General features: G+C 42.5%; 1 protein-coding gene across 13 annotated transcripts in view; it reads left to right on the top strand.

Moving 5' to 3' along the window:
* The window catches only part of AGRN (agrin), a 582966-nt gene that overhangs the window by 217124 nt on the left and 340976 nt on the right, over positions 1 to 24866 (top strand). For 2 of the 13 annotated variants that reach the window (XM_088481099.1, XM_088481098.1), the window contains exon 1: positions 22035 to 22582. The exons of the other annotated variants lie outside the window; for them this stretch is intronic. In XM_088481099.1, coding sequence (XP_088337225.1) covers positions 22420 to 22582 — 163 coding nt within the window. In that variant the 5' untranslated portion in view covers positions 22035 to 22419. Of the gene's footprint in view, positions 1 to 22034; positions 22583 to 24866 lie in introns of those variants that run through there. 13 annotated transcript variants of the gene reach the window in all.

Below are 24866 nucleotides of genomic sequence, written 5' to 3'. Positions count from 1 at the left end.
CTGGAACACTAGTCCTTTTACCACTGCAGGGTGACAATATAATTCCCTATACCTGTCTTTCATCAGATGACTCTGCTCATTCAGTGGGTCTAAAATTCACAGGTCAGTAAACAAAAAATACAGTCCTTCCAGTTTTATACACTTATCCGTGTAAATATATCAAGTGGTTGGTAAGGAGGAGACTCCAGCAGGGTATTGCCCAAAATTAGGCAGCAAAATAACATGGATTCTTTGAAAAGAAAAATATCCAGTTTTCTTGATGCAAAAGGCTCTTAATAGTAGTTTTACCTTTTTGAAAAATTTAATAATTCAGAAATAATACAATATTTGCCTTTTAAAGTGTTTACAAATGTTTATAGTAATGACAAATGACATCCCCCTATCTGTCTGACTTCCAGCTATACAGCGATATGTGAAATCACCTTAGCTGAATTCCAGGCATACCTTTTTATAAACCTAGCACTGACATGCCAATAGTAATACAAGCAGTGTGCATATGTAATATTGAAAATGAAATTGTAACACCAATAGAAGGTATCAAAATATATTTGGAAGTCAACAAAAGAGAGAATAATAAAATGGAGTGGATAATAAAATAATTCTGAAGAGGGGTTATATATATGAGTGATGCATTTACAACCAGCCATTAAGTATCTAGTATTGAAGTATAGCATTTTCAGGATTTTCCAAAAGTAAAAAAGTAAGGAATATGGGAGACCAAGGACTCTTGCACATATTTTATCACTCTTTCTACCCCAACCACCCTTTTATTGCAGCTAGGATACGGTCTAAGACCTTAATAATACCACTTTCAGACAGGAAAAAGCCGAAATCCTGGCTTTTACCCGGCATTTGCGTGCCGGGTTGCTTTGCCAGTCCCTGCCTCTACCCCCCTTCAGACAGAAGAGCAAATTACCGGATCAAACATTTCAACCTGGTAATTTTCTGATTAACACGGGTATTTCTTCTGTCTTAAAGGGTCAACCCAAACCCGGGTCTCCGGCCCTGGTAAATTCCTGGATCGAAGTCCCGAGAATTTTGACCCAGGTTGACCCTTTCAGACAGAAAAAGGACCCGTGTTGATCAGCAAATTACCGGGTTGAAATGTTTGACCCGGTAATTTTGTTTTTCTGTCTGAATGGAGTATTAGGTGAAACTTTGGGTTTATATTCTAACATCTATTTCTAACCTGTAACCTTCAAATGAGAAAGTTGAATAATGTAAAGTTTTCAGAGGATTAATTATGAGAAATAACTCAATGTCATTCTTTTCTGTCTGACAGAGATAGGAATTCTAGCTTGCCAAAATAGATAACAAGAACAATATTAGCATGCTTCCTTTTAATGAGTATAAAAGGCGAGACACAAACCCACATGGTCAACAGTTTGGGGATTGATGTCTGATATCTGGTAGCCAAATATGGTTTGGAGTCAAAATGGCAGCATCCAGTATTAGTTTTACTTTTACTGTCTTTGTTCAAGTTGTCAAGGTTTTATGTAATCAAACATCTGAAGCTATGGATACACAAACCTATCATTATGCAAGAATTTTATCTATTCATGACGTGTATTTTAGCACTACTTCTTTTACTTCCTGTGTTGTAATGCCTACTATACTATATTTCAGTTGTTGGAACCCAGAAGCTTGCTGACTTCTCACTGCATTGAATGTTATAGTGCCACATTGCATTATGAGTATTGTGGGATATTATCCTGCAAGAATAATTGTACATTGAATTGACATAATGGGACTTCATTATAAATGATAATATATTGTTATTTGAATTTTTTTATTGAATGTGTATGTATTTTATAAGATTGAATTTACAACCTCACATGACTTTAAAACCTGTAGCATTGTTCTTACTGCAGAAATAAATGTTGCCCACAGCATCTGATATGCATATTGCAAATCGGCCAGCAGATGTCACTCTTGCACCAGAAACATTGCATGCAGGTGTTTTTTGCTAAGTCAAAGGTGAATTTCTGCTTTTCCTGGTGTGCACAAAAATAATTCATAACCATGCTGTGCAGGAGGAATAGCTATCCCACAGCTTACAGCAGAGAATACTCAATTATTGCAAACAGTGAGCTGCTCATCAGATGCACCATTGGATCCCAAGTAAAATGTACTTTTACAATCATTGCTTAAATGACTGCTCAGAGTCATATAAGGCTTTTCTTCATATTAATGCTCTGATTAATCAGAGAACAGGTAATGTATTCCATGTAGCTCTGCAGGTGCTTGACAGGCATTTTCATATTTTATGCCTTACGTTTATTGTTGATCATCCTTCACTTGTGATGTCCCCATATTCGTTTAGATCAGAATTTGGTAACCTGTGACTTTGCAGCAGCTTTGGAACTACACTTTTAAGCATGCCTCTGGCAGATCAGGCATGTTTTAATTTCTATTTTCAGACTGGCTGGGAAAATCATAGGTTGCCTACCTCAGATCTGTTCTAAGCTGTCAGTAGTCTGGCACTGCCTCTTTGAATACTTAGACCTGGATATACTGCTGTGATATCTGTCAGTCCTGAGTTGTTCCTGTGCTTCTTTACTTTTATACTTTGCAGTTAATGTGCAGCAATATCCTGTGTTTAGTGGATGCTGAAATGAAAATAATCTTTTTATTTCCAATTGGGCAGCACAGATGGTGTAATGGTTAGCATTAATGCCTAACAGCACTGAGGTCTTGGGTTCAATTCCCCCCATTGCCCTACCTATGTCAGGCTTGCTGACAATCTGGCTGTCTCTTCCGGGAGGAGGCAGCCAGCTCGGCACAGCGGGGGATCGTGACCGCACGATCGCTGCCCCGCCCCCCGCTACACAATGCCGAGATTGTGCAGCTGGGGGTCGGGCCACAATGACGCGATTCAGTGCGAATCGCCTAATCAGCTCCCTCCGGACCGGCCACTTATGCAAGGTGGGAGCAGACGCCAGTGGGTGGGTGCGGGGGGTGACACCAGCAGGGAGACTTGCCCGCTCTTCCGGAGAGCCGGGAGCAACACCCGGTTTTCGGGAGGCTCTCGGCCATTACGGGAGAGTAGGAGTTTGTATATTCTCCCCGTGCTTACGTGGGTTTCCGCCGGGTACTTCTATTTCCTCCTACAATCCAAATATATACTAGTAGCTAAATTGGTTACTCAGAGACTGATGTGAATGGGCAAATATTCTCTGTAAAGCACTAGGGAATATGTACACTATATAATAACCGGTGATAAATAATAAATAAATAGCCCACAGTCTTCATGGGTTGACAGGTGGCACTGTATCTACATTTTGCATACATTTGTGACTTTTTGTTGTACCATGCATCAAACCTCTGTGTAGTACCACGGTGGTGGTTTTGAATAACTATTTTATTTCTGTAGCCTGCAGAGTTTGTGTTATCCGAATACAGTCACTTGGCTGCGATGACAATAAAGCCCCTCACTGGTGTTTCAAATGCCTTAATATTTTTTTTTATTAATAATGTGGGAAAATGACTCATTTCTCATTTTAGTGTGTATAGTGCTGTGACATTCAAGGAGCTGTGAGTACAAGCTTGGGACAATGCGAGCTGAAATAGACTGGAATAATTGGCTACTTCAAAATAAGTCCATTTGAATTTCTGCCCTATTGTTATGTAAATTTAAAAATAAAATATGTATTAGTTGTTGTAACTCGTGAATGCAGTCCTCATATACAGAGCAATATTAACGTATAGACACACTGGGCAGCTGCACAGGGCCCCAAGATTCTAGGGGCATTGGAGCAGGAGAGGGCTGGGCTGGGGGGCATCTACATGGAGTGTGTGGGCGCTCTCTCAGTGCATAGGGCACCGAGGCAGCAGAGAAAGATACTCCCTGGGCGTCTGATTGTGAATGACACACAATTAGAGCGGCCAGGCTGCATTCTCTACCTGCCTCCCCCGCCTGCAGCCCCAGAGCTGTGTCACCACCGTTGGGCGCAGGGAAGAGGCCAGGATCACTCTCTGCTGATGGAGATTTCTGGCCTCTTTTGTGTATCTGTGGCAGTCGGCTAGAAAGACCCCATTGTCACTCGGTCGACCGAGGATCATGCAAATGATCCAATGCGGAGTCCATGGACGCAGCTCGGATCAGTAATGCATGCGGGAGGCGTGATGTCTCCTGCTGTATTACCATAATAGTGCTACCGTAGCTGCTACCAAATTAGCGGCTGCGATAGAAAGAGCGTCTGGGCCTGAATTAGCCCCATAGAGCTTGTTGTCATGTTAGTACACTTCTTATTGACCATCTGTAGTCAAATAAGGATATACTGAGATACTTCAGGGGATACGTGATCATGCGGCTATCTGCTTCAACCACACCCTGATCTCTCCAGCCACGTATCAGACCTCATTCATCACAACGTGGCCTATCGTTGAGGGTCATTCCATTTTACCATAACTGGTACCTTCAGTGTGGGATATTAGTTAGCCCCCTCCCCCTACATTTTTACTTTCAGAGTATTCTGGGACCTGGACTTTTAATACAGCTGGAGGGCACAGGTGTCTCCCTGTGTAATGCAATACACAATTCCAAAATCTGCTAACAGTATAATTAATATACAAGAAAAATCCCTCAATGTTCTCATCGGCCATAAAATGTGTAACCTGGAGGTTCATAAAATGATGCACAATTTAAAGTTTCTGCATAATTGTATGTATCACTGCTAAGTAATTAATGCAGGAGATTTTACAGACAGGCTCACTATGGGCGCAGATTGTAGTCCCGACTCCCCACCATATCAATGGGGACAATGTCCCTGTGTACCCTACACTTCTCAGAGTTTGGCCTCGTAGCTTTGTGTCTATGGAGGCATTCTTGCAGGGTAGGGCTCCAATTTGCCAGGGGTGCACCTCGCAGGGACATCGATAATCGCTACCACTGCCCCTGTGAGTTACATTTAGTACATATCGGGGATATTTTCATTCATGCGACACTGACTGATAATAATTGCAGCAGTGAAACTAAAACTAATTTAGATGAATGATAATTCAGCACATTTGTGACTCAATTAGCCAAAGTTTGAATTAATCGTGCTTAAATAAAAAAAAAAAAGAGAATTATTCTTTTCATGTAATGATAATTGGTGATGAATGCTTTGTTGAGGTATTAGATGGAGACAGTCTTGTGACCGCTGCTGGCAGAGTACTGCTGATGACATTGTGCCTTGCCACACAAGCCATGTGACTTCTGCCGTCCTTAGAGATTGCAACACATTGCAGCCTGGTGTAATAACATGGAATTACGGCCGTATTTCTCTATTCTTTTTATTTCCTTGTTTTGCTGTTACTCTTTCTCCCTGGCCTGTTCTCAGCAGGGGTTAAGCGCAGTGTTCTGCCAAGTGTTAAATGAAAATAATTAGAATCCAAAGTGGGATCTCCCCCTCTCCCTCCCATTCAGATACCATTATTGTCAAGTAAATCGGTGCTTCATAAACCTTTAAGGGAGAGAGGAGATACAATGGCACAAAGCTCTCACACTGTGTGTACACTCAGATATATATATATCAATTAGTCCGCAGCGTATGCGAGTTCTGCGCAAAAGAGAGATGAGGTAATACAGCTAAGCCTGTATTAAAAATATAGTTTTTGTATTTCTGAGTCTTTGCGCAGCTGCGCCTGGCATGTTGTGTGTATTAAGGTTTTGTTTGCAGTTTGGAAACATTTGATAGCAAACACCAATTACTCCTCATCTTGTTAATTGGTATCTTCTCTCCTCCTTCCAGCCTGCCGTCGCTGCTCTGGCAGTGGCACTACTCCCGTGCTGGGTATTTATAGATACAAGAGCCCCCTCCTTTCTCCTTTTTAGTGTCTCATGTTGATCCTGATACTTTCAGATTTGACACTTACTTTTTCCCATCAGATTAGGATCAGTATGCAGCAGAATGGTACAGGCTGGCAGTTCTCTATAATACATGGACGTGGAAGAATGAAGGGCGCTCTACCACCTAGAAGATATTTTCCTAATTTGCCCCCTTCCCTTAGCTGAATTCCCAGGGCTGCCCCATGCTACCGTTCTCACAGGGGCTCCTCATTTTCTCTCACAGCACCGGTCGCAAACTGTGGCCACAGCAGAGATAAGGGGTAACGCTAGATCCAATCACAAGCCACAGTCAAGAGGTTCGTCCTGTCTCTCATTATACCCGCTCTGCCACATATTTAAAGATGGCAAACTTTATTGAGGTGCTGGGTATGTATTGCAGAACAAGCAAAGAACAGGATGCTGCTGGGAGCTATAGGAAGATATTTTCTGAGGTGGTAGTGCAGCTTTAAAGGCTTACCGGAAGAAATGATACTTGTAAATGGAAATTTCTTGAAGAGTTTGAAAGTTACCAAGTGGTGAAAAGGCAGCTGCTAAACTGCAGAAAGTGACAGCTCGGGGATCATTCACTTCCGTTTTGGTGCCTTGGAATTAAGAAATAAATGAACCACCCCCCCAAAAAAAATTGTATATATATATATATATATATATATATATATAATTTTATATTTTTATAATCACAATGGAACACTTCTAACAAATACACACACCTTAAAGCAGGGGTCTTCAACCTTGGCCCTCCAGCTGCTGTGGAACTACACATCCCAGCATGCACTGCCACCTTTTTGATATAACAGCATGCTAAAACTATGGCAGTGCATGCTGGGATGTGTAGTTGCACAGCAGCTGGAGGGCCAAGGTTGAAGACACCTGCCTTAAATGGTGTGTGTGTGACACACAGTACATACAGTGGAGGCAGCCATTTTGTGGGCAAAAACAATACTCCTCCTGTAAATTCCCTTGTAGATAGTGACATTGTTGAGGTATGAGGCACACGTGACTGCCTCTTGTGGAGACAATCCAGATTAACTGTGTGCAAAGTTCACTTGTGCTTGTTTATTTAACCCTTATTTGTTCTCACTCATTTTAATTTGCAATAGCCTCATTGACAGGAGTATCTGTAAATTAGAATTTGAGCGTTAATAATTTCCTGCATTGGAAATGGAGGTGCTGGCATCATCTGGCACAGAAACAGATAACTTGTCGGATTAAATAAAGCCCATATGCCAGCAAGGACCCTCTTATATAGTTTTTAGTCCGACTAGGGAGTTGGGCAGAGATTGCGCTTCTAAATGCTTAATGCGTTCATCCTCTGCGGTCCCCCCCCTACACCTCTCAATTTTCCCCCTATAAACATCTCTAATGTGTTTATTTCCAAGCACTCTAGCAGCAAAGGCAGCTGCTTCCAACACGCAACTCTCGCCGCCTGCTTTATTCCTTTCTTGGGTAATTATTATTAATTTAGGTTTTTACAACCCTGGGAGATTTAAAGCCTTGGAAAGAATGGCCCACCTCTGGAGCTAGCTAGAAATGCAAAGAGATATGGATTTGAACGTTAAGTGCCATCTGGAGCTGAGGGAGGCGGGAGGAGGAGGAATATTAGAGATTGATCAATCCAGGCATTGCACTAGCCAAGGAGCGCATACTTAGCTAGATTGTTAGTTGGGCATCGGTTATGACACTTAAAGGGACATCCTATTAAAAAAAATTCCAATTTGAAAGTAATGCATATTTTACCGATCTCTCCTTTCTGAGCAATCCAAAGCTACTTTCATGTCTGATAGATATTTGTTTAAAGTACATCTTTTCCTACAGACAGTGGAGGCCGCCATTTTGTTATTCGAACTAATATTTATGAGAATGAAGACAGACAGTTTATTGGGACATGACTTTGTACATACATATAAATATTGGTTTAGCCTAGAAAATGGTTGCCATGGTGTCTGAGTGATGTCACTGCTTCCTAGTGAATCACAGGCTGCGTTAGTGATCTGTGCCCTTTAAAAGCTATTTCTTGATAATTATACTTTACATTTCCTTACTATTAGAGTAACTTTGCTGCTAAGGCAGTGAATGTAAGCACATGACTATACTACAATAATCCCGATGCAATTGGGACTTGGCATAGCTGCGGAGTGCTGGTGGTGTGACCGCATGGTAGCCGTAAAAAAATGCAATTTTATTGCCTCACGTACTGTACCTCCAGTGCCTGCAGCGGGGGGAAACCTATTTTACTATTATGACGTCCTGTTCATTTTAAACAGCTCATCTGCATTGGTTAGACATGTAGTTACAGTGCTTATAGATTTTGTCCTTTCTTGATTAGCCTTTGGATTTCTGACTGGATGAAAATAATATGGCTTATGACCAATTGCCCCAGTTGTGTCATAAAATAAGTTACAATGAATGGACAGGTACCCGCGTGCATTCATCACTGGATCAGCCTAAATTTTCAGCTCTTCATGATAATGGTGAATAAAAATGTATTAAGTAGTTTCCTTTGTGCACCCCAGACGCTCATTCAGCTCTGTGTAACCCCACCTCCATAGCTTTGTGTAAATCAATGCTAGCTGGACACAGATAAACTGGCCTTGGGGGTAGGGATGGCAGTAAAACGTAATACACAATGCTTCGGATACTGCTGTCTATGTCTATAAAGCATATGTAATTGTGTTTTTTAATAGAAATTGCCTTTAAATGATGTGATCCTCAGGGAAGATCGGAGAGCACCGGGTTTGTTTCTCAATCATCACTCAGAAGATGTTTGTTTGTTTGTTTGTTTGTTTGGTTCAACATTGTAGTTCCCAAGCATTTTGTGTTCTGTGCAAGGAGGTTCCCAATATAGGACTGGTGGAATTGGTTTTTGGAATATATAACTTACTATATGGGCTTTGTGACTTGTCAATTACACAACAATGTTGTGATTTCTTGATTTACTAATAAGGTGGCCTGGGGCATCTCCATAGCGACAGAACTGTGCATATTATTCCCACACCACTCACCACCCTCCTCTTACATGGGTGTGCTCTGTGCCGGCTGACGTACAATGAGGGCTTTAATTATCTGGAATACACAAAGTGCTTGCTCTGCAGGCTATCAGTGGCCCTTCAGGTTGATGTGATGGGAGCAGGTAACCACCTGCCAATGACTTACCTGGGTGCTTGACAAAGGTGGCATCTGTTCTAATCATCCAACTTTTGGCTGCCAGGAGATTTTTACAGCTAATAAGCCCTTTCCTGTCAATCTCTTTTAAGTGTATGTTTGGCTGTGTAGAGCGAGCTAGGTGTGAATTATCTCAAATGCAAGGGCTATATAGACAGTTCAGGCCCCCCATATCACAATCACTGTTATACTTATGTCATACTGTCACTGTACAAATGATCTTCTTCTGGGTGTTATTACACCATCTGTGCTAGCAACACTTCCCACATCTGAAAATGAATTGTGAAAAATATTCCACCCCCTCAGGTCTTCACGCAAACACCCATCTATTTTTAAATCCTGTTCTTTTCACCTCTGTCTATGGCTACTTTAAGGCATCAGCCCCCTCCTGTCATGTCTGCTGCCCTTACATGTATATTCCCAATCCCCCCATCCTTGTTACAAGCTGCAAAATGCAAAGCACATAGGCTCACCCAGCACATTGCACAAAAAAGCTTGTTTCCTAATTGAGTACTTCTTAGTCTGCTCCCCGGGGATCCTACAAACTGTGTTTGAAACTAATCAATAGTTGGTGTAGGAGATTGGTTGTACACGCCAAAACCTGGCCTGGAATCTGTTCTACATGAAGCTTTGTTGAGCCGTTATTGCAGTATATATTATTACATCGTGTCACACAGTGCTTGATGTTTGTATGACTCATGTATCCAGTTGCTCTCATTGTGTCTTACATACCTGTTTTGTTTTTGTTTTGATTTTTATTTCAAAACAAGAATCGCATTTATCTTGCTGTGAAATGTATCGCACACTGCTAGATAGTGGGGCGTATTATTATTCAATCAGAGAACAGTCATTATTTTATTTCATTTTTAGCTCTTGCTTTATATAGCAGTGCAATACGTTATTGGTTCCTCGAGCAGTGAAGACATTAGGAGAAGGTCTCAGTTTACAATTTAAATGTCCCCTTTTTGCCTCTCGGGAATCAATCTGTGAAACTAAATTAAATTACTTCCCCTTGTTTTAAAACTAATTAAATTGTTCTGACTAGGTTTCTCTTAAGATGCTTATCGCTGACAAAACAGAAGATTTGTGCAGAGCGGTTGATAAAAATGTACAATGCGCTGTGTGCTTGTCATTGGTGTAGCCTTGCCTGTCCAATATAATAAACAGAGGTCCGATGTGTATGAGGTGGGAGAACGTAACATTCTGGATAATAAGCTATGATAAATTGGCGACTCTTTATCCCCTGCATGTATCAGAAAGAATGGGTGTTGGATGTTTCATTTGAACTTTCATTGGGGGCTCAGCTGGTGCAGATAAAATCCTGTGAGTCATACATGAAAGATCACAGTCATATACCAGGCCACAGGAAATAATGGTCTTTATAGATTCTTTGCGCCTGACCGCTATATTCTTGTTATTTACAAAAAGTACACTGCAAGTCCTACTCTGACCTAATGCTATACATTATGCTTAATTATGCCATGTAATCCTAGGTTATGGACAAGCAGCTTTCTGCTGTAAACATCATTTTCAGCCAGCTGTTATATGGTAGTAGCAGAGCATTTAAACAGCCAAAAAATTGTCCATCCCAGGGCCAGACACAGCATTTTCAGAATTAAAATTTAATTTTACTTTTTTTCTTTTTTTTGCTACAATGTTGCAGTACACAAGAGGGACACTAAGGGGCACTCTCATTATTATAATGTTTATTCAGAAAATTACTTGCATCCACAATTTAGAATTTATTGCAGTTGATGCATCTTTTCAAGATTCTGTAAGTCTGTAACACTTGTTTTGTCCTTTGTTATTTCAGACATTTTTGTTTTATACATATAAAAGTGGGCATTTCCATTGTTACATAGGAACATATTGTTCCTATTCGATCATCCATTCCTACTCCATCCAGTTATCTAAGCTTACATTCGTGTGCTTGGTGTGTTTGTCATCTTCCTTTCTTCTTCTATAAACCTCATCATTTTTACAGCAGTATTTGGGCATTAGCCTGCTGAAAGAGGCCATCAGGGAATTCCGTTGACATGAAGGGGTGTACTTGGTTTGCAACAATGTTTAGGTAGTTGGTACATGTTAAAGTAACAGCAACATGAATGCCAGGACCCTAGGTTTTCCAGCAGAACATTGCCAATCACACTGCCTGTGCCGACATGCCTTCTTCCCATAGTGCATCCTGGTGCAATCTCTTCCCCAGGTAACCATATACACGCACCCGGCTGTCCACATGATGTCAAATAAAATATGATTAATCAGACCAGGCCACCTTCTTCCATTGCTCCATGCTCCCGTTCTGACACTCATGTGCCCATTGTAGGTGCTTTTGGCAGTGGAGTGCAGCATTGGCACCAGGAGTGGCTCCTGCCCTCTTACCTGAGGGGGGCTGCCGCTGCTGCTGGCTTGGATCCCGGAGCCTGCTCAATGAATCTGGCAGGAGTTGGGTTCAGCGCATGGGCGGCGGTGGCGCCGCGCATGCACACGCTTAAAGCCAGATTCTCGGTGCTGCGTTGTTTGCAGCCCCGAGAAGCCCTGTAGGGCTGTCCGAAAGGCAGAGCAGAAGGCGCTCTCTTCTGTTCGCAGCCCGAACTGGCAGTCCCAAGGGGAGGAGACAACTCCCCCTGGCTGCCTGTCTTCAGCGTCCAATGGGAAGCCCCTCCAGTTACCATGAAGCCAGTGCAGTCGCAGACTGCCCTAGGTCACTGAAGTGGCAGATTTTACTGGGGGGGGCTGCAGCCTGGCAGACCCTAGGTAAGATCCGCCACTGATTGGCACTCTGACTGGTCTGTGGCTATTCAGCCCCAATCTCAGCAAGCTGCAGTGCTTTATGTGTTCTGATACCTTTCTATAATTTTCAGCAATTTGTGCTACATAGCTCTTCTGTGGGATAGGACCAGACAGGCTAGCCTTAGCGCCCCAAGTGCATAATTGAGCCTTGGGTACTCATGACCCTGTCGCAAGTTCACAGGTTGTCCTTCCTTGGACCACTTTTGCTATGCACTAATCACTGCATGCTGGGAACACCCCACAAGACCTGTTGTTCTGGAGATGCTCTGACCCAGTCGCCTAGCCATCACAATTTGGCCTTTGTTAAAGTCACCCTGATCCTTACATCTGCCTGTTACTCCTGTTCCAACACATCGACTTCAAGAGCTGAGTGTTCACTTGTTGACTAATATATCCTACCACTCGACAGGAGCCATTGTTACGAGATAAGTTTTTAATGTTATGGCTGATGGGTGTATATAGCAGGGAATACGTACGGGATGCCGGTGTTCGGGAACTCGTCAGTCAGAAGCCCGACGCCGGCATTCCAATAACAATATAGCTCACCTGGAATTATCAGAGTGTTATTAATGTTCTTAAACCCGTTAGGTTGCCATGTCGTATACGGTTTTACTGCTGGCGCCTAATGGTCCACTTCTGCTTTTATTTATTTTTAATAATTACAAATGTTTTGTGTTATTTTACTCTACTAGCACCCACTACGTTTTTCTGGAGACTAATCAGTGTATCTGTCTCCTTAGGGAATAACCCTGAAATAATGTGGTTCCTTAAACTACCATTCAGATAATATATTGTTCTGGTCTCCTGGTGGACAGATTGTGGTGTGTATGCAGCATGATAGCAGCCATGTTCTTGTATACTGTAATGTGATTTTAGTGCTGTGTGTAAATGGAGCCTGGAGTGGTGAGGTCATTGCACATGGTGTCTACATGGAGTTTTAAGTGAGGAATGTTATTGCCCTGTAGAGTACTAGGAGCTGGGAAAAGGGTTGTTTCTATGAGTGTAACCTGAGCTTGCAAGTAGGATTAATAATTACCCACAGTGTACATAGAGATGGTAGTGCAGATGTGATTACCTACAGTGTACACACAGATGTGAGCAGGGATGACATTACCTACAGTGTACACACAGATGTGAGTAGGGGTGACATTACCTACAGTGTATACATACAGATGTGAGCAGGGATGACATTACCTACAGTGTATACATACAGATGTGAGTAGGGGTGACATTACCTACAGTGTATACATACAGATATGAGTAGGGGTGACATTACCTACAGTGTACACACAGATGTGAGTAGAGGTGACATTACCTACAGTGTATACATACAGATGTGAGCAGGGATGACATTACCTACAGTGTATACATACAGATGTGAGTAGGGGTGACATTACCTACAGTGTATACATACAGTTGTGAGCAGGGATGACTTTATCTACAGTGTATACATACAGATGTGAGCAGGGATGACATTACCTACAGTGTATACACATACAGATGTGAGTAGGCGTGACATTACCTACAGTGTATACATACAGATGTGAGTAGGGGTGACATTACCTACAGTGTATACATACAGATGTGAGCAGGGATGACAATACCTACAGTGTACACACAAATGTAAGCAAGGATGACATTACCTACAGTGTACTCACAGATGTGAGCAGGAATGACATTACCTACAGTGTACACACAGATGTGAGCAGGGATGACATTAGCTACTCACATGTGTACATGTGAGTAGGGATTACACTGGCCACGGTATGTGATTATACAGCTGTGAGTAGGGATTACACTGGCCACGGTATGTACATATACAGCTGTGAGTAGGGATTACACTGGCACAGTATGTGCATATACAGCTGTGAGGAGGGATAACACTACCACGGTATGTGCATATACAGCTGTGAGTAGGGATTACATTGGCCACGGTATGTACATATACAGCTGTGAGGAGGGATTACACTGGCCACGGTATGTGCATATACAGCTGTGAGTAGGGATTACACTGCCATGGTATGTGCATATACAACTGTGAGGAGGGATTACACTGGCCATGGTATGTGTATATACAGCTGTGAGGAGGGATTACACTGCCACGGTATGTGCATATACAGCTGTGAGGAGGGATAACACTGCCATGGTATGTGCATATACGGCTGTGAGGAGGGATTACACTGCCACGGTATGTGCATATACAGCTGTGAGGAGGGATAACACTGCCACGGTATGTGCATATACAGCTGTGAGGAGGGATTACACTGCCCATGATATGTGCATATACAGCTGTGAGGAGGGATTACACTGCCACGGTATGTGCGTTTACAGCTGTGAGTAGGGATTACACTGGTCACGGTATGTGCATATACAGCTGTGAGGAGGGATTACACTGGCCATGGTATGTGCGTATACAGCTGTGAGGAGGGATTACACTGGCCACGGTATGTGCATATACAGCTGTGAGGAGGGATTACACTGGCCACGGTATGTGCATATACAGCTGTGAGGAGGGATTACACTGCCACGGTATGTGTGTATACAGCTGTGAGTAGGGATTAGACTGGCCACGGTATGTGCATATACAGCTGTGAGGAGGGATTACACTGGCCATGGTATGTGCATATACAGCTGTGAGGAGGGATTACACTGCCACGGTATGTGCATTTACAGCTGTGAGTAGGGATTACACTGGTCACGGTATGTGCATATACAGCTGTGAGGAGGGATTACACTGCCATGGTATGTGCATATACAGCTGTGAGGAGGGATTACACTGCCACGGTATGTGCATATACAGCTGTGAGGAGGGGTTACACTGGCCACGGTATGTGCGTATACAGCTGTGAGGAGGGATTACACTGGCCACGGTATGTGCATATACAGCTGTGAGGAGGGATTACACTGCCATGGTATGTGCATATACAGCTGTGAGGAGGGATTACACTGCCACGGTATGTGCATATACAGCTGTGAGGAGGGATTACACTGCCACGGTATGTGCATATACAGCTGTGAGGAGGGATTACACTGCCATGGTATGTGCATATACAGCTGTGAGGAGGGATTACTCTGCCATGGTATGTGCATATACAGCTGTGAGGAGGGATTACACTGCCATGGTATGTGCATATACAGCTGTGAGGAGGGATTACACTGGCCATAGTATGTGCATATACAGCTGTGAAGAGGGATGACACTGCCACGGTATGTGCATATACAGCTGTGAGTAGGGATTACACTGGCCACAGTATGTGCGTATACAGCTGTGAGGAGGGATTACACTGCCATAGTATGTGCATATACAGCTGTGAAGAGGGATCACACTGCCACGGTATGTGCGTATACAGCTGTGAAGAGGGATCACACTGCCACGGTATGTGCATATACAGCTGTGAGTAGGGATTACACTGCCACGGTATGTGCATATACAGCTGTGAGTAGGGATTACACTGCCACGGTATGTGCATATACAGCTGTGAGTAGGGATTACACTGCCACGGTATGTGCATATACAGCTGTGAGTAGGGATTACACTGGCCACAGTATGTGCATATACAGCTGTGAAGAGGGATCACACTGCCATAGTATGTGCATATACAGCTGTGAAGAGGGATCACACTGCCACGGTATGTGCATATACAGCTGTGAGGAGGGATTACACTGTCACGGTATGTGCATATACAGCTGTGAGGAGGGATTACAATGGCCACAATATGCACAAACCAAGGAAAATAGTGCTGAAATTGCCCACAGTACGTGCATACACCTGGGAATAGGGATGACATTGCCCACGTGTTACATGCCCTGTGTACTGATAAAGAACTCTTAGTTATCAACACTTACTTCTCACAGGCACCAACATTTCACTCACACCTCTTTTCCCTTATCTATCAATTCTGGCACAAGTTATTACATTCTGACAGCTGATCAGCAGCTCCTATGTGACTGGAGTCTGTGAGATTTGTTCCTCACTTGAAAGCTGCTGTTAAAACCGGAATAGTCTTAACCCTTTGTGGAGCTCAGCGTAGCAGCAGCGTTGGTGCCTCGTCTATAAGGTTTCATGTCATGTAGTGTAAAGCTGCATGCACACACAACGATTTAGTAAATGAACGATTTTGGTAAACGATTTTCATTCATTACATTTAGTAAATGAACGATTTTAGTAAACGATTTTCGTTGATTTTTCCCTTGAAAAAAATTAACGATTTTCTGAACTACAAACGATTTTTGCATATTCCCTCACTGAAAATCGTTGAGTTGGTCAGTCTGACTGAACTACAAACGCGAACGCGCATGAACAATAATCGTTCATCATTTTAACTTAGAAAGTGAACGATTTTTTCAACGATTAAACGATATCGTTATCGATAATTGTTAAAAAAATCATTGTGTGTGTATGCACCTTAAAGGTGCATACACACACAACGATGTAAGTAATGAACTATGGGCCTGATTCAGAGCCGGATGCTCTGACAAGAGCGCTCGCTCTGAATCAGGGCCCTCCTACCTAAAATTGGAGCGGCCTCCTGGCCGCTCGCATAGCTGTGGGTGACCACCCACAGCTTATGTGAGCGGCCAAAAAGATGGTCGTGATGGTCAAGACCATCGCGACCATCGAGCTTGCGACGAGACCCTGCGGTAGGGTCTCGCTACCGCAAGCCCAGGTGTGTTTTTTGCTCTATCAGAGCCAAAAGCACTCCCACTGACATCACTAGTGATGTCAGTGGGGCCGGCCCCAGACGGTAGGCGTTCCCATGGGAACGCCTCCGTCTGGGCAGCAACGCCCCCGGCACGCCCACCAAAGGGGGCGTGCTGTCACTCACCATCGACAGCACGCCCCCTTTGGTGCGAGACCCATAGCAACGGCTTGGCCGTCGCTAATCGGGTCTCGCGCATGCATGCGATGGAGCTCCCTCCGTCGTGTGCATGCGCACTAGGGCACCATCGACCCGCTTGCGAGCGCTCAGCGCTCGCGAGCGGGTCTGAATCAGGCCCTATTTTCGTTCAGTTTTTCCCTAAAAAAAGTGAACGAAAATCGTTTTACAAAGTAGTTGCTTTTACTCTACATAATAAACGATTTTCTGTGTGTTGAAAGAAAAATGTTGCAACTTCTATTAAAAATCGTTCAGTTGGCCAGTCTGACTGAATTACAAACTACAATCGACAAACATGAACGCGCATGAACGATAATCGTTCATCGTCTTACACTGAACGACATCGTTATAGTTAAATCGTTCAAAATATCCTTGTGTGTGTATGCACCTTTAGTGATACAGCCGATGACCTCAATCCTGCAGGCTGCTCGGGTGGAATATGCAGAGAATGGATTGTTGTCTGTGTGTCTCTGGCTCTAAACAAAGCAGCGCTACCTTTCAGCTACAGTAATAAGACAGATGGGATGGGTGCCTGTCATGATATGTGTTTGAGTTTAATGACTGACATCTCAATGTATGTACACAGCACATTCAACAAATGCATTTAACAGATACGTAGGTGTGCACATACATTTGCAGGTGAGTTATATATAAACATGCTGCTGTCAGCAATTTGCATAAACATAAACAAGTCAGTACACCTAATTAGACACACTGCATAGGCCACGTGTATGATCATTCAGCCGCCTTTATTCCATTAATCAGGGACAATAACACTCAGCTTGTACCTGATGATAAATATACATAGCTAAAAGGCACAGAAGGAAGCTCGTATGGAAACTCAATGTAATGTATTTACTAGTAGCAGGGGCACAAATAAGTCAAAAAATGTAAGTCATTTGTCTGTGGAAAACCCATTTACAAAGTTAAACTAATAAAACCTCTATTCTGAAGCGCATATATATATTCTACTGCTCAGTAACAGTGCAACTTAGAGCTTCCTAACATTCAGTGTCCAGAACACTTACATATAACAGTGATTATTGGGAGATTGTTATGGGATAAAAGGCAGTGCGGCCTTGATAAGGTCAGGTCACCCTAACGTGGCCCCCGTAGAATAAAGTCCTCTTCTGAACATGTGCCAGTCTCTGGACCCCTCAAGCTTTGCTCTAGAACCCGATGATACAGACACCGGCACAGGCTTGTTTAGCATTTTTTACAGTCGCTGCTTTACATCCATCAGTCGAAGTCGCTGATCATCAATCTGCACCGTGGGCTTAAGCTTGCAGGTTGTGCACTGTTATTCAGGACTTGCCTCACAAATGCATCCTCTATAATACACATATGTTGCTCATGTGTTGAGATGCTACCAGGCACATGTCCCTATTCATGGTCCCATATGGTTTTGCTTACATAGATACACCACACTTGTAAGGAAGGTCAAAGCGCTCATTAGTTTATTTACTTCATCTCCATTTATACATATCCTATCTACAAAAGTTTACACATACTGTAAGTAAGATTCCCTCTGTATTCATTTTCTGTACCTACTGTACTTGGGGGGAGGGGGGGACACACACAACGAAAATATATATATATATATAATTTGCTTTGTGTCTGTGCCCTAAAAATATCTGCATGATTTAATGAATGTTAGTTAGAGTTACTACAACTCTCATTCTCCTCTGTGAGAAGTCTGGATATGTAATTTCTCTGAATGATTGAACGATAAAGGCTGCCCTGTATGTATAGCGATGTATTTATACAGTACGCATGTGTGCATGTCTCAGAATAAAATTGGAAGTTTGACAGCTTTTGAATGATTTTGAGATTAAAATGAGATATCCAGTGGGTTCATTGTTGCTAACTGTACCCCATGTCTCCTCGCTATAATAGCAGTAAAAGAGGGAAGTACAAATCCTTACTAAGTAGCAGGAGTTTGTGAGAAGTCTATTCACAGTATAAAAACCTCCCACAATTCTAGAGTTGCCCCCTTTGGTGACAGCGAAGTATACCACACTGACAGACGTAGGTCACACAGCCTGGCTGATGGTAAGATTAGGTCTATTGCTGAGTGTTGCGGAAGTTGTGCGCTCAAATAGCAAGCAGGGTAATGGTCTCCATCTAACTTGTTCATTCTTCTGTTCATACACCCCAAAATGGAGATGATTACCTTTTCTGTATGAATGTACTCACAGCAAGGAGTTTAGCTTTAGTACAGGTGATACACTTACTCGTATCTGTGTTATTTAACTGCTGACAGAGAGCATGTTTTTATTTTAGAGGATTCAGCTGAGGCAGGGGGGGCTCTTATGTGTAGATATTAGATATAATTACAATGATTGTACTCCCTGTTATATGCAGCATGTTTGGAAAGAACTGTGCCCGTAGAACAAAAAAACATACAATTGGCCCTGTAGTCAAAATCAGCAATTCTATTCCTAGGATCCAGGTCACAGCTAATTAGTAAGATCAATTTTTTTTCTTCAAGCTAATTTTATTAGCTTGACAAATTGGTTTGGCCAAATTCATCAAAGAAAGTGGTCCGAATTGATGACCGAAGTGGCTGCTTTTTACATCAAATCAATTCTCAATGTGAAATAAGTAGTTTTACAATTTGGGTAGTGCATTTCTAAGATTTTGTCAAGTATATTGACTGCCTACCATATGTACAAACATGTTACATGAATATGTCTCATTTATTAATGCATTCCTATAATTTCCTTTCTTCCACGCAGTTGCCTTGAAATTGATCAGAAACCTTTTTTTTATGCTTCAAATGACCCCATAAGGCAGTACAATAAATTAGGTTATATTACTTTGTTTTGTTGCTATTTTATGGTAATCTGTGGGCAAATGTTTTGTAGGATGAGTCTGGGGCAGGGATCCCTCTGAGCTGTGTCTGGAGATGAGATAAAGAGCTTAAGCTAATGGACAAAAAAAAATTCAGACAGCAATGTTACATTGTGAATCTGCAGTTCATCGCAACCCTGCACAGTGATATGTTCAGATATTAACACTATGATTTCCAGAGCCCAGCTTAGAAAGAACAGCAGTCTGGGGACAGATACAAAGGACTTCTGTATCACACTAATCTTAATGGTTATGTCCAGTAAGAATTGTTTTCGCCAATACCCCAACTAAAAGAACTTTACCTTATGGTTCCATGTCATAGAACTGAATTGTTAAATCCCTTGCATGAGATAGTCACGGTTCTGCTAATTAGGGGTATGCGGCCGGGACATGCTGTCGAATAAAACTGTAGTTATGACTTGACTTATTCTTACATACCTCCCACATATGCATAATTTTTGTTTTGATTATAGACAAATTATATGATTGGTAAATGATGAGTTTGGTTCCCAATTTTAGCACTCATGCAAAGTGACCAAACTGTAAACAATCACAGATCAGATTGTTTCCTAATAATTTATTGATACATTAATGTGTGCCTGACTGTATTGTGTTTCTTGGGCTGCTGATGTTTGTAGTTTACAATTATACCAAAACATTTCCTGATCATTTACATTGGAGAATAGATACAGAAATATCATATATTCGACTCATTGAGTCCTCTATAAATCAGGAAGCTTGGTGATAATGGAGAGAAGTTGGTTTTGTAGCATCTTCCCACAGAAATGGTTAAATGGTGACTGGGCTGAAAATGAGGATAAGTAACACGACCATCAATGAGCGAGATACTAATAACATAGGGTATAGCCAAACGTGGAGCTCAGAGGAGCTGCCAATGAGAAATAATAATGTGGGCTGAAGCACAAAATAATTCCTATAATGTGGGTAATGATGAATATGTTGCCTGTGCCAGTAGTTAGGTCCATCTATGATGCCACAGAAAGTAGAAACAAGCGGAAATGAAACTGAGTGGAGCAGTAATCTGTTTAGTGGCTGGGTGTGCGGAGTTTCAGTAGTTTGCATATGTCCGTCATTGGAGCATTTGCATGGTACTCGCTCTGTAATATAGATCTCTGGCTGAAGCACATTGTGCAAGGGAGAGCACTGGTGAGGCGATGCCCCCCCGCCCCTTGTCACACAGCAGCTCAGCCCCCTCCCTTCCTTTGCTTTTGTATGCACATGCAGGGACCCTGAAGAGGCTGTGAAGAGAATCCCCTAAAGCATTTACTCTTTGTCTAGTGCTGTGTGTCAGGCTCTCTCTTTTTGCTTCTTGTCTTCAGCAATTTTCCTGCCTAGTAGAGAGCTGTCGCTGTGACAAACAGAGGGTAAATTCACACACCAACAGGAGTCCCCTAAGACTGCTTGAAGAAGACCGTAGTGGACCAGTCAGCCTTTAGAAGTCTGTCCACCTTGCTGTATTTGTGCATTTTGCTAGTAGCCTGGGAATGTGAGCAGCTGCACAGCTTCTTTGGAGGTAGAGAAACGAAAATCAGTTTTTAAAGTCTTTAGAAGCTTTTGCATCCTGTGTCTCATTTTGGAAAGAGAGCAGGTGATTTTTCAGACGGGCCATAGCAATGGAGTGATTGTGAAGAAGAGTCTACATGCGTACTGTTGTGGATCATAAGCACTGCAGGTGAGATCCTATTTACCTATACAGAAACTTGCCTGTGCGCGCACCGTAGAGTGCTGGTCCTGAGCTTGTGTTTAGCTGCGAGCGCTGGTCTTCTATCACACATGCCTCCGATGGGACACTAGTTATCTGCTAGCCCTCCCCCTCAAGACATTGCCCTTCGTCTCTTTCTCCCATTACTTTTCACTGCCTGCCTGGCTGATGAATGGGTAAGCGTTTTTTTTGCGAGGACCGGCATTTGATGAGCCCCGGGAGCCTGAACTCTCTTTTTTCCACCCCCCGAAGGCAGAATTGAGAAGTGGTTGTTAAGCTGCCTGAGAAAACCACCGAAGAACGCAGTGACGAAACTATGTGCTGGTGTTAAAAGAAGTGGGGGTGACACTGAGACGGGTGGGTATGAAGTGAGAAAGCGAATGGGGGGAGTGAAAATGAAGTGGCAGTATATTTCATCGGAAGAAGGATGGCATGTGTATTGCTGAGAAAATGGAGCGTCTAGGAGTACGAAAGAAGCAGCAGAAGTATTAGCAGGAACTTTTGTGCTATAAAAAGAAGGGAGGATTTTTAAGCTCCTAATGATGGCCATGCTTTTTTTGAGAAAGTTTAAGCTTTACGCCTTTATTCTGTGATGCTCCAGCAGTAGGTGGAAATCTCACCAGCTCATCTCTGAGCGAGGTACTAAGGCAGGTTCTTGCACCTTTCCATCTCGCACGTCTTTGAATGGATTTGTGTTTTCCCTGCAGCTGGAGTCTGCAGTCATACCTGCCATGCAAGATGTTGTCAGGGGAATTTAAGGAAGCACTCACTGCTCTATAAATGTTCAAGGGGGATCTATACAGTAGTGTCATTGTGTATACGTACCAACTTTGCGGATGTTTACCTGAGATGTATCTACCGTTGGATGTACAGCATTTCCTTCTACCGTACTTCCAGGAATGGGATTCTTGAACTTCACAAAGTCCAGCGTGTTTGAGACCCACATATGTTTGGCATTTGGGGATTGGCAGGAACAAAAGCATTGTTTGTGACCACACGTGGCCTTGCTCACGCTGACCTTAGCCTGAGTTTACCATGGTGTCCTAACTGGGAATATTTTTGCTTGTTTGTTTTTTTTTAAACATGCATAAACACAATATGACTGTCAGAATGAGGGTATAACACTGGATTGGGAGGTAGCTTTGTGGAGACTATAGATAGACCCCTGAAGAGACTTTGCCATGACTGGCTGTCACTACCCTGCGCCAGCTACTGAGCGGGACCGGATATACCAACATAAAGTCTCTCTGGTTGTTCGCTATTTCATGATCCCATGTAACATTTGCCTGATCCTACTGGCTACTTCAACGCTTGGATTTGCAGTGCTCTTATTCCTCAATAACTGTAGGTGTGGCCAGTGCAAAACCCCCCATCACCCTTTCTTCTGAGCTGTCAGTGTGCAGTAGAGGTTTATGTGGGAGCGAATGTGGACAATACTCCAGTCAGATAAATCATTGCTCATTCATGGCTTTGTTGTCCTGTGTGTGTGTGCATGCATGCATGTGTGTGTGGTTTTGTGTGTGTTTTGTAGAGAGAGACGTAGGAATCCTGCTCATTAAACCCATCGTTTTTTTCCCAAATGACAGGATCTGAGCTTTACATGGGAGGTGCTTATATCCTTGGTTTACTGACCTAGTTTCTTTCTCCCGATGTGCCATGAGATCTTACAGGCATTCAATTAATTGAATACTCGTTAGCCTCTCTTGATGTATCCTTTACGGAATGGAATTTTATGTATTTGTTACAATCATTGGGAAGATCAAATCTCATTTTAAACTACTTTTCTGATCTGCTATTATATTAGATGTGTGCTGGTTTTGTAGACCTGAGTATGACATTTTACCATTTCCTTTGTTGTTGTATGCATTGGTATCATATGTCTTTAGAACATAATCCGGTATAATGCCAGGTGGTGAGTAAATCACCCGACAAACTTCAATCATTTAGAACCTCATAGTAACTGGGATGCAGGTCATGACTTACTCTCTGGAGATTCCATTTACCCTCTAATATTATTTACTGCAGGGGAAAAGGTCTACATATGAATAAGCACTTATAGGGTTAAAGTATAAGACAAAATATGTGAATACGTAAACTAGGAATTGTCACAAACTGGATTTATTTTGACCCCTGCTCACTGGATATTGTATATTTGTTACACAGCCCCTTCTTACCTTTTTTAGTTTGTGTCTCTCCTGAGACAGCTTCCTATTCCTCAAAGCATCAGAGACCCATTCCTTACGGTAGCTCAGGACCTCTGCTGGACAGCTCCTGTAATGCTGTAGGAGAGAGGGGATCTGATGCACAGCTGGTGATACCCGCTGGCAATAAAGACCACCAGTATGTGGCTTTTATTTTAATTTTTCTACATGTCGTGTCTGCTCTCTCAGATCCCAGACATTGTAATAAACTCTCTTCTCCAGAGGTCCAAAGTCACAGTAATTATCTGGACCCTGCTGTATTGTGCAATCGTAGAGTTCCCTAGGGAGAGACCCCCAATTATTTACAATTGCTCTTCTCCAAAGATGGAAAACCCTTTCACTTGGACTCTAGTAATGTGGATACTTACAGGAACTCTTCTCCTGCTTCTCTGCCTTTGCTTGTGCCAATAAGCCTAAAGTCACGTTCAAACTCACAGTGCGCAAAATAAGTTTTACGATTATGGGAAAATTAATCACTACTGTATTAATGCAATGATTCAGTATTTCACATAATAAATATACCTTCCACTGACATGTCTTTACTATAGCCCCACGTGCTTTAGATTGCTGTAAGAAATGAAAGCATTTCAGTAATTAGGCTGATGCAGGTTTTCTTACCTCTTTTCTTAAAAGTACCCGAGCAGGTAACATTCTGAAAATTGTCCTCAGTGAGAACAGCCAGGATAATTACTGACCCAGTAAAATAAACTAATTTACCAGTACATTATGTTACATTGACCAAAGTACAAATAAGGATCCCAAACTGGGTCTTCAATAAGTCTATGGGGTAAATTTACTAAAGTGAGAGTTTTTAGAAGTGAGTTTTAAAAGTGATGTTGCCCATAGCAACCAATCAGATTCTAGCTATTATCTTCTAGAAGGTGCTAGTTAAATGTTAAGTAGAATCTGACTGGTTGCTATAGGCAACATCACTTTTAAAACTCACTTCTAAAAACTCTCACTTTAGTAAATTTACCCCTATGTCTGTTTGTGTTGAAACCACTGAGCATTTCCTCTTCATATAACATTGTTGTTGCTGCTTGTGTGCCAGGGTTAAGAAACCCAGTCTAAAGGGTGAATATACGAGTATAACATTGATCATAGCTTAGTAACTTTGCAATGCATAGAAAATCTATCATTTAAGTTGGGTCACATGTTCTGATTTGATTGGTTAGTGTTGGACAGTTTGGTGAAATTGTCCAATCATTGTGGGGCTAATTCTGAGGTGAGTGGATCTCTGTCCACAGATGCAATTGGCAAGTGTTTGTGTGCAGGGCATGTGCTGATGTCTCTTGAATGTCTCCCTCACCTTAGAACCACTCTTTTATTAATTAACACTCTTCCGCTGTTCTGCTAAAATACTGCTGTTTAGCATCATTCTTAGTTTAAATTAATAATGAGAGCAAGAGAGCACTGGATTTTTATTA

The sequence above is a fragment of the Taudactylus pleione genome, unplaced genomic scaffold, assembly GCF_031769625.1.
Source record: "Taudactylus pleione unplaced genomic scaffold, aTauple2 ptg000264l, whole genome shotgun sequence".
NCBI lineage: Eukaryota > Metazoa > Chordata > Amphibia > Anura > Myobatrachidae > Taudactylus > Taudactylus pleione.
Note: the sequence above shows the minus strand (reverse complement) of the source record. Positions and strands in the feature narration are given on the sequence as shown.